Source organism: Salvelinus fontinalis, chromosome 37 (genome assembly GCF_029448725.1).
Source record: "Salvelinus fontinalis isolate EN_2023a chromosome 37, ASM2944872v1, whole genome shotgun sequence".
Classification (NCBI taxonomy): Eukaryota; Metazoa; Chordata; class Actinopteri; order Salmoniformes; family Salmonidae; genus Salvelinus; species Salvelinus fontinalis.
The window spans coordinates 113,420-128,936 of NC_074701.1; the positions used below are offsets into that span (position 1 = coordinate 113,420).

At 43.6% G+C, this 15,517-nt stretch overlaps 1 protein-coding gene across 1 annotated transcript; it reads right to left on the bottom strand.

The window, feature by feature from the left end:
* Positions 1-464: 464 nt before the first annotated feature.
* On the bottom strand, positions 465-3,363 carry LOC129835948 (gamma-crystallin S-1-like). The gene is made up of 3 exons (XM_055901642.1): positions 3,265-3,363; positions 2,539-2,781; positions 465-1,625 (listed from the first exon to the last, which is right to left on the bottom strand). The coding sequence occupies exons 1-3, from the start codon at positions 3,349-3,351 to the stop codon at positions 1,338-1,340; spliced, it is 618 nt and encodes a 205-aa protein (XP_055757617.1). The 5' UTR covers positions 3,352-3,363; the 3' UTR covers positions 465-1,337.
* Between the last annotated feature and the right edge of the window lie 12,154 nt (positions 3,364-15,517).

Sequence of the window (15,517 nt, forward strand, 5' to 3'; positions counted from 1 at the left end):
GGAGGACCTATGTAGACTAGATAAGATGATAGACCTGATCATCCCTTGAGGGTCGTCCCAGCTGGTCAGAGACATTCAGAGAACTGCCAAGGGCATCCCTGGGCCGGGACACAGTGAGGGCATCTGCCATGTCTGCATCGACTCTGAGGCCTGCATCAAAAAGGCTATCGACATTATTACTCCATTGTTTACAAACAACAACAACATTAACAAACAATGTATAGCTTCACCATATGTGTAAAACTATCTTGTGGATGTCATGAACTGTCAGTCCTTGCATTTGGAGTTTCCATCTATCTGAAAAACGAATCCCAGATTGTAGCTTTTGTTGACATTAGATCATGTACTCATTCATACACCCAGTCCTCAAAGTGAAGGGTAGTCTGATAAATGTTCTCTCTCTGCAGTCAATTGTTGTAAAGATAGACACTTGGAAACGAGAAGCAAGTACACAGAGTGAACATTTAATTAATAAACAGACATGAAACAGGACAGGACAGTGTCTGGACATGAAAAACATAACGATATTAATGCTGACACGGGGAAAACTGAGGAACAGACAGATATAGAGGGGGCAATCAACCAAGTGAAGGAGTCCAGGGGAGTCCAATATTGCTCTGATGTGCGTAATGATGGTGACAGGTGTGTGTAATGATGGGCAGCCTGGCGTCCTCGAGTGCCAGGGAGGGGGAGCGGGAGCAGGCGTGACAATTGTGGGAAACAGCTTACTGTATGTCTTATTTATTTCAATTGGTAAAGCATCTCACTGGCCAATTCAATGGGATATTTCACTTCAAAATGTAAGTTTGTCAGATGTTTTCAGACCTTATGTTGAAGACAACAAGAGAAAGTATTCTAATGTTGAGATATGTGCACATCCCTCTTTGATTTTAAATGTAATGTACCTTTAACTATACAGTAGAGCTACAGGTAACTCACAAAATAAAGTAAACACCAACATTAATTATCTTAATAGGGCATTGGGCCACCACGAGCCGGAACGGCGTCAATGCGCATTGGCATAGATTCTACAAGTGTCTGGAACTCTGTTTGAGGGATGTGACACCATTCTTCCACAAGAAATTCCATCATTTGATGTTTTGTTGAAAGCCTTCTAAATGCTCTTTGTACAACTACACCAGGATTCCAAGACACTGCTTTCTTACTTCTGCCCAGTCATATTATCATCCAGTGATACTAATTCTTAAAGGACAATCTCCCTATTCCCTGACACCAACCATATGTTGAGATTGGCTCATTTAGTCAACCCCTGTACAGAATTATACAGGCTTTTAGAGAGATCTAGCCTGGCTGGAGAGAGATCTAGAGACTCTGCTTTATTGGTTGGTTTGCTTCAGCTCTATGACGCGACGCACTGAGCCACTGGTGGAGCTCATGCTGCCCCAGTCGCTGTGCTTGTTGTACTCGCCAGGGCGTAGGAAGTACTGACGACCCCTGTAGTTGGGGTGCTCGTGGAGGATCCAGTAGCCCTCCATGACATTGCAGGATGAGATGTCTCTCAGGTGGAAGCGGTCCTGCAGGTTGGGACAGTCGTCGCTCAGCTCCATCATCTTGCCCCCGAAGTCTGATCTCTCAAAGATCTTCATCCTGTAGTTTCCGTTATACTGTGCGAGGAGAAAATGGATTCACTTTACCGAACTGAAATAATGGTTTTCAATATCAGACTTTTAGGTCTGAACACTCAGTATGAAGGCTCCCTAGGTACACACAATATTGTCATAACAATTATGTAAGGTGTTCTAATCAGTCATGACAGCTGATGTACATTTATAGGAATCTTGAATCTGAATCTGACAACAATCTGACAGTTACATTTAAGCCTGTATTGATTCAAACAAAATCGTTGTTTTGGTCAATTTCAATTGGCAAGGCATACCTCGTACAAACATTCCTAAATAATAGTTTGTATTTATATTTATTATGGATTCCCATCCCCATGCCAAGGCAGCAGCTACTCTTCCTGGTGTCCAGCAAAATTAAGGCAATTTGGAAAACATTACAATACATTCATAAAAGATTTCCCAATATATTAATTGTGTGCCCTCAGGCCTTTACTCTACTACCACATATGTATAACACAGAATCCATGTGTACATGTGTGTATAGTACATATGTTATCGTATGTTTGTATGCATGTGTCTATTTTTTTGTGTTGCTTCACAGTCCCCGCTGTTCCATAAGGTGTATTTTTATCTGTTTTTTAAATCTTCATGTAGTCATGGCTCTATGTAGTACTGTGCGCCTCCCATAGTCTGTTCTGGACTTGGGGACTGTGAAGAGACCTCTGGTGGCATGTCTTGTGGGGTACGCACGGGTGTTCGAGTTCAAAACAGACAGCTCGGTGCATTCAACATGTCAACACCTCTCACAAATACACGTTTTTTGTCAAGTCAATTGCCTATGCACCCATGTCTAACTTGTGTCAGCTGTCATAACTGTTTATGAAGGTATAACAGATGCAAGAGCATTTGCTTGTGCTATGTCGTGTCATGTCAGTCAAGGTGAAGTTGTTCTCACAGCAGGGATGACGCGACAGGAGCGGATGCAGTCGTTGAAGCCGGACCAGCGGTGGTGGTCGGGGTACTTCCCCCTTGTCAGCATATACTGGTACCCAGAATAGTTAGACTTCTCATAGGCCACCCAGCACCCACTGTCCACCCGGATGGAGTTACACCGGGAGAAGTGGGAGTGCATGTCAGCGCAGTCCCCACTGCACTCATAGTGGCGTCCCTCAAAGTTCCTGCCCTCGTAGAAGATGATCTGAACAGAGAGCCTCTAAAGTTAATGGGAATACAGGCAGAAGCACATCTCTAGATTTGAATGAAAGCCTCTAAAGTAATGGGAATACAAGCACAAACACATCTCTACATCAAACTAGCTTAGAACCTTCTTTCTGGGTGAAAAACACCTCTTTATGTGGATGTACACATGAAATTGACATTGCAAGTATTTTTGAGAGTGGCACAAAGGATAGGAGAACCCCTCAAGTACTATTTTCCTAGCCTGGTCCCAGATCTGTATGTGCTGACTCGCTACCACCTATTGTCATGGTCATTGTCAATGCCATGCCAAACAACTGCTACAGGAGTTGGGTATTCAGCACAATCATATCTGGAACCAGGCAACAATTTTTCTGGGATCGTACAACACTTATGATTTCACACAAAAACCTGAACTTGAATTGCGATAGACTTGACAGGCCTATAATGTTTTTTTTTTAGGTCAATGATATGTTCTGCTTACCTTACCCATCATGACTGTGTAGATCAACAGGACAGGCCTGTCCTCGTCCCAGAGCCTTTTATGTGTCCGAAAAAAAGGACAGAGCATTGTTAGTAAAATCAGGTGAGTTATCATGTCAGCACAAACTGTTCTATATATCTGCCCTCATGACACTAAGCACATGTCAACCTCATGCTCATGCTCCCTTTAGATTGATTTCCATTGTCATACAAATCCAGTCAGACTCTTTTCTAGGCCCAGACAATAGAGTTGCACACTGGTTTGGTCCTGAGAAAAACATGACTCGGGAACAGGTTTGAAAAAGGTTAGTTGCAAAACTGGACTTCATTCACTCTCACAAACATCTGCCCCCTACCTGCCCTACTCTAACAGCCATATTTAAATCATTCTGAATGATGACTTTGGTGTATAATAATCTTTGTTCATCTATATATTCTCATATAGGCTGTAGTGTATTTACATATTTCTATGTGCCTGTACATATCCAACAAACCACTGTACATTCTTCCTCTGTGTGGCAAATGGAAGACTTGAACTTGAACTTCTCTTGACTTAGAACATCTAACAAAAGTAGAGACAGAGTACGATAATTTCTCCATATTGTAATATGTTTATTGTAGTCTTAGCATGCGTCAAAAAGAGGACAGATGTGGTGCATTCCCACTTTAGGAGACAGGGGGAGCCATAGGCCTTTTCCATCTTTGTATTCATATTTTGGTCTTCTTCTATGGTGTTCACTCACTGCTCCCTCATAACCTAACGTAGCAGGTGCAAAGGAAACGCCTGAAACTAAATGGTAGAAATAGGCGGGGTTTCTGAGGTCTTATTGCCAGGACCTGCCGGGGGAGTGGGCAGCGTTCGTGCCCTGGGCAGAGATGGCCTAGAACTTGCTCCGCTACTCCTCCACTAACCTCTCTCCTTTCCAGTGTGTATTGGGGTATCACCTGAATACACACAGCCGTAATTATGACTTTGTGGCTGTCGTAACTAGTGACGACTCTTGTTAAAGTCCAAAAGTGGAAGTCCGGGGCCCACAACGATAGCGCCCAGTCCGGGGCCCGCAACGAGGGTCCCCAGTCTGGGGCCGCTATGAGGGTACCCAGTCCGGGGTCTGCTACGAGGGTCCTCAGTCCGGGGTCCGCAACGAGGGTCCCCAGTCCAGGGTCGGCGACGAAGGTCCCCGCACCAGAGGTGCCACCAAAGTGGCGTGAGCCAGTGGTGGAGCGGGGTCTGCGTCCCGCACCTGAGCCGCCACCGCGGATAGATGCCCACCCAGACCCTCCTCTATAGGTTAAGGTTTTGCGGCCGGAGTCTGCACCTTTGGGGGGAGGGGTACTGTCACGCCCTGACCTTAGAGATCCTTTTTATGTCTCTATTTGATTTGGTCAGGGTGTGATTTGGGGTGGGTATTCTATGTTCTATTATTTGAATTTCTATGTTTTGGCCTGGTAGGGTTCTCAATCAGGGAGAGCTGTCTATTGTTGTCTCTGATTGAGAACCATACTTAGGTAGCCCTTTTTCCCACCTGTCTTTGTGGGAAGTTGACTGTGTTTATGGCACATAGCCTTTAGCTTCACGGTTTGTTTTTTGTAGTGTTTATTGTTTTGTCGGCGTATTCACTTAAATAAAGGAATATGTACGCTCACCGCGCTGCACCTTGGTCTACTTCATTCAACAGCCGTGACACATACATTTTAATGACTATCTGTCTGTGTGTATCCCCACCAAGAAGAACAGTGATGGTAACATGTCTTTGAACATGGTGAAGGAGGGAGACATGAACATCCAGGACCACGGGGCTGACGACAACGCTCAGGTCAAAGGAGGCCTCAAAAGAGGCCTCATCTCAATGCACAACGCAGCCTCATACGGGATGAAGATGAAAAAGATTACATTAGGCTTTTGAAGACATTTTACATGCTGTATGGATTGCCAAAAGATTTTTACATAGACATAGACAATGCTTACAAAACACATTGTGTGGCCTATGTAACAGCTTGGATGTCATTAGGCTTTAGAAGGCATTGTATGCATTGTTTAATTTACAAAGCCTTACAGAAAACCTTACATCACATAAAATAACATCACCCACAGTGTGATGAAAGAGGCCTGGTGGAAAGCCTACATATGTAATAGCGTGGATGTCATCAGTCTTCTCATTAGGATTTTAAATAATGTTCTCGGTCTCTCTCGCTCCTCTCCTCTCTGTCACTCCTCTCCTGTCTCTTCTGTCCTCTGTCACTTCTCTCTGTCTCTCCTCTACAGCCCTCCTGATAAAGTTCAATGCCGTGTGAACGCCACAGACAAGTGAGCCTTCAACCATCTCCACAAGGCAGCTCAGAAGATAAACATAGTGAATGTATACATGTGTTATGCTGTATCTCTCTAATTGCACAAGTGTTTGACTTACAATGACATAGTCTGGTCACAATAATTCCCATCCAATACATTTTGACACACATGGCTAGGGAAACCCCTTATCACCCAGTATCTCTCCCTCGATATTCTCCTCCTTCCTCAGGCTGATGATATCTGTGCCCTGTTGATGGACACCCCAGGCGCAGAGAAGAAGGATCACCAGCTCAGTTCATCAAACTGTCCAATCTCTGGAGGGGACAACAGACATTGCTCAATCTGCGCTTCATTTGACCCATGTCCCAGCCAGCCGAACGGACGTTTTAATGCATACATCCTTTAGCTATTGCATTTGAACATTTTCTGTGTATTTCATACAAGCTTTGCAGGTTGTTATGATATTATTGCTTTGTATTTCTCAGCAACGCCAGCACCTTGTGGTTAAAGCTTGGGCTTTAGGGGGTTGAGCTTGACCAGGTGCGGCTGGGGCTTGACGAGACACTCATAAAGGGCCTGGAGACTCCTGATGGTTAACAGAGCTCCGATGTACAGTGCCCTCAGCTGGCTGGAGGTGAGTGGTGCACCGCCCTTCTCTCTCAGGTAAGACACATAGCCATACGCTTTCGGACAGGGAGCCCATCATGGAGCTCTCGTTGGCGGGCGTCAACAACGATTTGTAGCTCTACATGTGCACATTTTGGAGACATAGCAGTGTAGCATAATCTATTGTGTGGTCTTCCTGTAATGGAATGCACACCAAAAAGACCATAAAACGAATATAACATTTAACCCCTGTAAGTCTAAGCGGTTGGATGAGGGGGGGGGGGGTGCTAAGCTGAAATATGGAATTGTTTTAAGATGGTCATACTATGGATCATTTAGCTATTTGATTTAGAATTTTAGGACCCATTTAGGTATCAAAACAAAATATATATTTGTTTTTAATGATAAAATATTGAATTTGGCATTTACTACTATATGAATGTGTTATATGAAGAACACATTCATAATGGCAAAAAAGACAGTCCAAAAATGTATCATAAGAAACAAGGCTGAGAGATTCAAGAAAGCTCAGGAAATATCTATAAATATTTTACACATATTTAACCCGTTTGTTGGGATAGGCTCAAAGCTACCTTCATACTTCCATTCATTTTTTTAACAGGTACCGGTAACCTTCAGATGAGTCCTGTGACACGTCTGGTTGTCGACCATCGTGTTCTTGAGAATCTCCCCTTTCCGCAGTGGGGTCACATTTTGTTTGTAGCCCAAACGGTTTGAACGCTACAAACAGACGGCCCTGACTTCAGACGAGTCCCCTGACACTTGTGGGGGGTCGTGGAGCAAAATGGAGAACACCATCATGTTCTTGAGAATCTCCCCTTTCCACCGAGATGTTAGATCAAACTGTTTGGAGGCTACAGGCATTTTCATGAGAAGCCCAATTTTCGGGATGTCTCATGGTCTGACAAACACCGCTCTAGCTCTGCAACCATTACCACAGATGCGGAAGTGCGACACTGGCGGATGCGGTGGATTGAGACGCATCCAATGCGTTGTTATTTAATTTAGATTGACTCACCAGTATGTCAATCGACTCTAGTTCTTTTCAAATGTAACAGGCACAAACTATTATGTAAGACCAACAGCTCCTAAAGATTCAGCCTATATAGTCATGACCATAACTATATAAGCTATTTGCATTGCACACTTCCCTCACTTATGTAAAGAGAAATGTACACTTACCACATGTATTGTAAAGATTAAAGAGTAGTGTAAAGAATATGGTGGAGATTCCTTCTTGGAAAGGTCTACTCACTTTCATCTTTTCATCCTTCCCCAAGGTCCTGTGTTGGGAATGATTGATTCCAGAGATTGACAGTGTGGAAGAGGGACAGCAGTTTAGAAGAAAGAGTAAGTATTAACATATTAACGCAAATAATGTCTTAACCTTGATAACTTTATTTTTTATATATTATGAGAAAAACAGCAAGACAGTGTTGCGACAAACAGCTGTCTCAATTTAGTTTGTAAATCTATCTATCTCATGTCTTATTCTCCTGCATCACCCCAGGGTGCCGGTGGATGGGCTGGCAGGCCATCCAAAATAGACAAAGCAAGGACATTTGCAAACAATGTGTTATCACATTTGCTCAGGGTTTGGGAAGGCACTGGGTAAACCATCCTCACGTAAAACATAATAGCCCCGCCTATTTCTTTGTGACAGAGTTCATTTCACCCCTTTAGGCAATTGCATTTTTTTTTTTACATGCCATCCACCATAGCCTTAAAGAGTTCATACAGTATATATAGAGAAGCACATAATAGACTAGGGCTATATGTTTTATGTGAGGATGCTGGATGTTTAGAGATGTTTTTATTTTTTGTATTGAATAATTTCTTACAATAGTTGACTTTTAAGATTCATTTTTACGTAAATAAATATTATTTGAATAATTCTTACTCTGATTAGGCTAAGCAATAAGTTGATTGTTTTGAATGGCAGGACATAAATAAATGACCTTATGCTGTAGTCGTATTGAAAATAGTGTTTAAAGAGATCCTGCTAGATCTCTAGATCCTAGATGCTAGATCCTGTTAGAGAGAATGGTCCCCCTGTAGTCACAGAAAACCGAATATCAGATATCATTCCTAATATTGGTTTGACATCACTCACAATATCAGTGGCTATATATAATGTTATTGTGAACGTGAGTTGATAAACTAATAGCACAAAAGGTTTTCATAAAATAATGCATATTTATATACAGTTGAAGTCGGAAGTTTACATACACCTTAGCCAATGTCACGCCCTGGCCTTAGTTATCAGCCAGAGCCGCCCGCCAGTCAGGAGCCACCAGAGCCGCCCGCCAGTCAGGAGCCGCCAGAGCCGCCCGCCAGTCATGAGCTACCCTCCAGTCATGAGCTGCCCTCCAGTCATGAGCTGCCCCTCAGTCCGGAGCTGCCCCTCAGTCCGGAGCTGCCCCTCAGTCCGGAGCTGCCCCTCAGTCCGGAGCTGCCCCTCAGTCCGGAGCTGCCCCTCAGTCCGGAGCTGCCCCTCAGTCCGGAGCTGCCCCTCAGTCCGGAGCTGCCCCTCAGTCCGGAGCTGCCCCTCTGTCCAGTGGTGCCCTCTGGGATGGTATTCAGTCCGGGACTCGCTGCAAGGGTCGCCGTTCCAGAGACGCCACCAAAGCGGGTATTGACTATGGTGGAGTGGGGTCCACGTCCCGCACCCGAGCCGCCGCCGTAGGAAGGCCCACCCGGACCCTCCCCTTCTGTGTCAGGTTTTGCGGCCGGAGTCCGCACCTTTGGGGGGGGGGGGGGGGGGGGTACTGTCACGCCCTGGCCTTAGCTATCTTTGTTTTCTTTATTATTTTAGTTAGTTCAGGGTGTGACATGAGGGATGTTTGTGGTTTTTGTCTAGTCTAGGGTGTGTGCATTGTCTAGGGTTTTTTGGTACAGTTCATGGGGTTGTGTTCAGTGTAGGTGTTTATGTAAGTCTATGGTTGCCTGGATTGGTTCTCAATTAGAGACAGCTGTCTATCGTTGTCTCTGATTGAGAGTCATATTTAGGCAGCCATAGGCATTAGGTAGGTTGTGGGTAATTGTTTATGTTTGACGTTAGTAGCTTGTGTCTGCACTTTCGTTTGTTAGCTTCAGGGTCGTTTGTTGTTTTGTCTAGTTTGTATTAGTGTCGTGTTCGTTTCATCTTCAAATAAATAGAAGATGTATTTATATCACGCTGCGCCTTGGTCCTCTCTTTCACTTAAAGACGATCGGGACAGCCAAATACATTTAAATTCAGTTTTTCACAATTCCTGACATTTAATCCTTGTAAAAATTCCCTGTTTTAGGTCAGTGAGGATCACCACTTTATTTTTAAATGTGAAATGTCAGAATAATAGTAGAGAGAATGATTTATTTCAGCTTTTATTTATTTCATCACATTCCCAGTCGGTCAGAAGTTTACATACACTCAGTTAGTATTTGGTAGCATTGCCTTTCAATTGTTTAACTTGGGTCAAACGTTTCAGTTAACCTTCCACAAGCTTCCCACAATAATTTGGGTGAATTTTGTCCCATTCATCCTGACAGAGCTGGTGTAACTGAATGAGGTTTGTAAGCCTCCTTGTTCGCACACGCTTTTTCAGTTCTGGCCACACATGTTCCATAAGATTGAGGTCAGGGCTTTGTGATAGCCACTCCAACACCTTGACTTGTCCTTAAGCCATTTTGCAACAACTTTGGAAGTATGCTTGGGGTCATTGTCCATTTGGAAGACCCATTTGCAACCAAGCTTTAACTTCCTTACTGATGTCTTGAGATGTTGCTTCAATATATCCACATCATTTTCCTGCCTCATGATGCCATCTATTTTGTAAAGTGCACCAGTCCCTTCACGGTTTGGATGGTGTTCTTCGGCTTGTAAATCCCCCTTTTTCCTCCAAACATAACAATGGTCATTATGGCCAAACAGTTCTATTTTTGTTTAATCAGACCAGAGGACATTTCTCCAAAAAGTACGATCTTTGTACCCATGTGCAGTTGCAAACCGTAGTCTGGCTTTTTTTATGGCGGTTTTGGGGCAGTGGCTTCTTCCTTGCTGAGCGGCCTTTCAGGTTATGTTGATATAGGACTCGATTAGATATAGATACTTTTGTACCTGTTTCCTCCAGCATCTTCACAAGGTCCTTTGCTGTTGTTCTGGGATTGATTTGCACTTTTTGCACCAAAGTACGTTCAGCTCTAGGAGACAGAACGCGTCTCCTTCCTGAGCGGTATAACGGCTGCGTGGTTCCATGGTGTTTATACTTGTGTATTATTGTGTGTACAGATGAACGTGGTACCTTCAGACATTTGGAAATTGCTCCAAAGGATGAACCAGACTTGTGGATGTCTACAATTTTTTTCTGAGGTCTTGGCTGATTTATTTTCCTTTTCCCATGATGTCAAGCAAAGAGGCACTGCGTTTGAAGGTAGACCTTGAAATACATCCACAGGTACACCTCCAATTGACTTATATTATGTCAATTATTATTTCTGTCTCTACTTTGCGCTTTCTTCCACTGCAAACCAACCATTCCAGTGTTTTTAATTTTTATTTTACTTGCTGTGTTGTATTTACTTCGCCACCATGGCCTTTTTATATTTTTATTTATTTATACATATATTTGTTTGCCTTCACCTCCCTTATCTCACCTCACTTGCTCACATTGTATATAGACTTATTTTTTTTCACTGTATCATTGACTATATGTTTGTTTTACTCCATGTGTAACTATGTGTTGTTGTATGTGTCGAACTGCTTTGCTTTATCTTGGCCAGGTCGCAATTGTAAATGAGAACGTGTTCTCAATTTGCCTACCTGGTTAAATAAAGGTTAAATAAATAAATAAATAAATAAAATTGCCTATCAGAAGCTTCTAAAGCCATGACATCCTTTTCTGGAATTTTCCAAGCTGTTTAAAGGCACAGTCAACTTAGTGTATGTAAACTTCTGACCCACTGGAGTTGTGATACAGTGAAATAATCTGTCTGTAAACAATTGTTGGAAAAAGTACTTGTGTCATGCACAAAGTAGATGTCCTAACCGACTTGCCAGAAGAATAATTTGTTAACGAGAAATTTGTGGACTCCAACCTAAGTGTATGTAAACCTATGTAAACTTCCGACTTCAACTCTGCATACATATGTGTGTATATATATACAGTACTGTCAGAAAGTTTGGACATACCTACTCATTCAAGGGTTTTTCTTTATTTTGACTATTTTTTACATCAAAACTGTGAAATAACACATATGGAATCATGTAATAATCCAAAAAGTGTTAAACAAATCTAAATATATTTGAGGTTCTTTCCATGTAGCCACCCTTTGCCTTGATGACAGTTTTGCACACTATTGGTATTCTCTCTCCAAAGACTCTCACATTGGATTGTGGACACTATTACAACTGCAAATTAGCTGGCCAGCCGGCCTCTGCCGTCTGCTGTAGTGGCGCATTCTACTAGAGTAGTACCTACATCGTGGGCACTGCGCCGAGGAGTTCCCCTCAATGACATTTGCACCTCAGCTAGCACCTTTTTCTAGGTACTATTAAGTCATTGTTGCCCCCACCAATGCGGTCGGAATGACTGCATTGGGTGTTGCCTCCACTTCCCTGAGTGGGGACAGGGGAACATAGCAACTATGACTGCCCTGAGCTCAGTCCTATGGGACATTGCTCTCTGTCTGGCCCTTATCTAGTTCACCGATTAATCTGGTATTGTGATACCATATTGGAGTGATCCAATATAGTGCTACATAACAAAGGTTACGTATGTAACCACGGTTATTTGAGCTATTTGATCACTCCAATCCTCTTTGTTGGTGATCTACGGGTCCTCGAAAAGGACACGAGATGGAAGTAGTTTGGGGGCAGCTATTTAAGCGGTACACCAGACTAATCTGAAATTCTTACTCGGAATGTAACCTTCCACGCGGAAGGATACCATATTGGAGTGATCCAATAGCTCACATAACCGTGGTTACATAGGTAACCTTCTTTCGCACACGCCGATTCATGGACCGTCTATTTCCGGGTTGCATCGGGTTTATATGGACCAACATCATGTGCACTAGCAGTGACGACAGCATCACGTCATCCAAAAACTTGGCAGACATTGGATCTTCGGGGCTGTGAGTGTTGTAAATATTATTGGGCCCCATTGACAATTATTAGAATCATTCAATGGATGTTTTGTGCACAGAGGTGATGACTAAAGGGTCTTATTAGGAATGTTATATTCTGACTTCTCTATATGGCCGTATATGGAAGTTGTGTTTCTGGGCCAGGCATCAGTTAAACTGCAGTACCGAAGCAAAGCTGTTGGCGCAGTTGAAACCGTTCTTCTGGACCAAGTCCCCGCTCCTGCACGCGTTGGCCTCGGCTGGGCTCAAGTGCTAATGTGCTTGTACTAATGGGCTCCTGAAATGGAACTGTGTAGGCCTCCCGGGTGGCGCAGTGGTCTAGGGCACTGCATCGCAGCGCTAGCTGTGCCACCAGAGACTCTGGGTTCGCGCTCTGTCGCAACCGGCCGCAACCGGGAGGTCCGTGGGGCTACGCACAATTGGCCTAGTGTCGTCCGGGTTAGGGAGGGTTTGGCCGGTAGGGATATCCTTGTCTCATCGCGCACCAGCGACTCCTGTGGCGGGCTGGGCGCAGTGCGTGCTAGCCAAGGGGGCCAGGTGCACGGTGTTTCCTCCGACACATTGTTGCGGCTGGCTTCCGGGTTGGAGGCGCACTGTGTTAAGAAGCAGTGCGGCTTGGTTGGGTTGTGCTTCGGAGGACGCATGGCTTTCGACCTTCGTGTCTCCCGAGCCCGTACGGGAGTTGTAGCGATGAGACAAGATAGTAATTAATAGCAATTGGATACCACAAAATTGGGGAGAAAAGGGGCAAAAAACAAAAAAAACAATGGTCTGACATCTTGGAGGCTTTCTCTTGTTCTTATTATAGTGGTTTCACCCAGCTTTGCAGCTTGAACCACTAAAAAAGAGGCTAGCTCGCTCATAACTCATTGTCGAAGATGGCGACGGAGGAAACGGACGTATTGTTTGAAACTGCTGGTGAGTAGGGTGAAGATGAGAGCACAGAGAGTGAGAATGAGTGGGTTACAGTGGTGAAAAATTAAGTTGTGGTGGAAAATAGGAAACCTGTGGACTAGTTTTTAGTTGGAGTGAGGGTTTTGGACCCTGGGAGATCCTTTTTGAAGTCTCAATAAAAGTCATGGATCCGTTAGGTGAGGTGGCGTCAGTGAGGGTCACAAGAAGTGGGCTTATTTACATTTTTTGTGTGTCCGCAGAAGAAGCGTGCATTGGGCCTCAAGAAGATATATGAGTGGAATGTTTTGTGTATGGATCTTCAAAGCAGAGCCCCTATCAAGGGGTTTTTCTCTGGCGTAGCGCATAAAGTGCATGCAGATGTAATACCTGAGGAAGTAGGTGAAGTGGTTGGTCACTTCATTCGTACTTTTGTTCTTTGATGAAGACTCTCTCCCTTCTCATGTAAAGTTGGGCTATATGAAATACCCTGTAAGAGCCTTCTTGCACAAACCCTTTCAATGCCATAAATGCTGAAGATTTGAACATGTGTCAAGTGTATGCAGATGGGAAGAGTATCAAATGACAGTGGAGGTTGGGTGTTGCAATTGTGATGGCGAACATGTGCCCTAATTCCCGGATTGCCCTGTTAGGGTGAAGGAGACAGAGATGACAAGAGTAAGGGTTGTCCAGCATGTTTCCTACCTGGAGGTGGTGAGCGAGCAGAGATGAAGAAGCAATGGTACACCAGTGTATGTTTCTCGGCAACCGAGGCAACATGATAAAGTATATTGCATGTTAAAAAGGTGGCCTTCTAGCATTTACTGCAATGGTCATGAACTGCACAGCACAAACAGAGAATACATTGATAATTTGAATTATTGGGAGTGCAGCAGAACGCTTTCTGTGACTCAGTGAGTTAACAGCTGAGGCATTGCAAGAAATCCTGTCAAATTATATTTAGCCCTCACAGGCGCCTGAACCTGTGTAGGGATGTGACTTAAGTTGGAATGTGACTGAAGTAGTGGGATGTATTTTTTAAGTACATTTTTATTTAACTTTCCTATAATGGATTTAATTTTTTTTTATATATATATATATATATATATATATATATATATATATATATATATATATATATATATATATATATATATATATATAGTTTACCACCCGCACAGTAGGTGGTGGCATGTGTAACAGTTTAGCTTCTGTCCCTCTCCTCGCCCCGAACTCTGCACACATCGACAACAGACACCCACGAAGCATCGTTACCCATCGCGCCACAAAAGCCACGGCCCTTGCAGAGCAAGGGGAACAACTACTTCAAGGTCTCAGAGCGAGTGACGTCACCGATTGAAACGCTATTAGCGCGCACCACCGCTAACTAGCTAGCCATTTCACATCGGTTACACATGCACCTCTAACAATTGTTTGCAGACCGCCATAATACCATGGAAGAAGAGGAAGATTCTGTCAGTGACGCCATCCGTTTGGTGCGAAGCAGGCCCGGTGGAGAGCGTGGTGAAAAATATCCACATTATGTCCTGTTGAGTATTGATGCAGAGACATAACTCGACAAAGTCAAGTTAGTATGTGTCAGTTATGCCTTGAGAACTTCTGTCCCGAACCCATTACGGTGTTTTAAGTGCCAAGCTTCTGATCATGTTGCAGCAGTGTGTAGGTGGGAGATTCCTAGATGTGAGAAGTGTGCAGGAGGGCATAAGACAAAGGAATGTGTAGTATCGGTGGGAAAAGTTATGTGTGTTATCTGTAGGGGTACCCATGCTGCTGTAGATCAGAACTGTCTGGTGAGAGAAAGGCAGGTTGATGTTGCCAGGATCAAAATAGTACAGAAGGTGACGTTTGCGGAGGCAGTGAAGAGAGTATTTCGCTACACCCGCATGCGACCAATACAATTTTATTTTATTTTCTGATTTGATTTGAGTAATAGAGGAAGATGGGTCCAGGGCGAGAGATCCTAAGAGGCTCCATGTGTGCAGGCCGAGGCCAATAGAGAGTGATAGGAATTAACGTTCTCCAGTAAGGTTGGTTTCATAGTGTTCATAGTCGTGCTTATCAACTGTACAGCAGAAATTTTACGTAAATCACAGAAAATATAAACTACCGGTCCAAAGTTTTAGAACACCGACTCATTCAAGGGTTTTTCTTTATTTGTACAATTTTCTACATTGTAGAATAATAGTGAAGACATCAAAACTACGAAATAACACATATGGAATCATGTAGTAACCAAAAAACTTTTAAACAAATTAAAATATATTTTATATTTGAGATTCTTCAAATAGCCACCCTT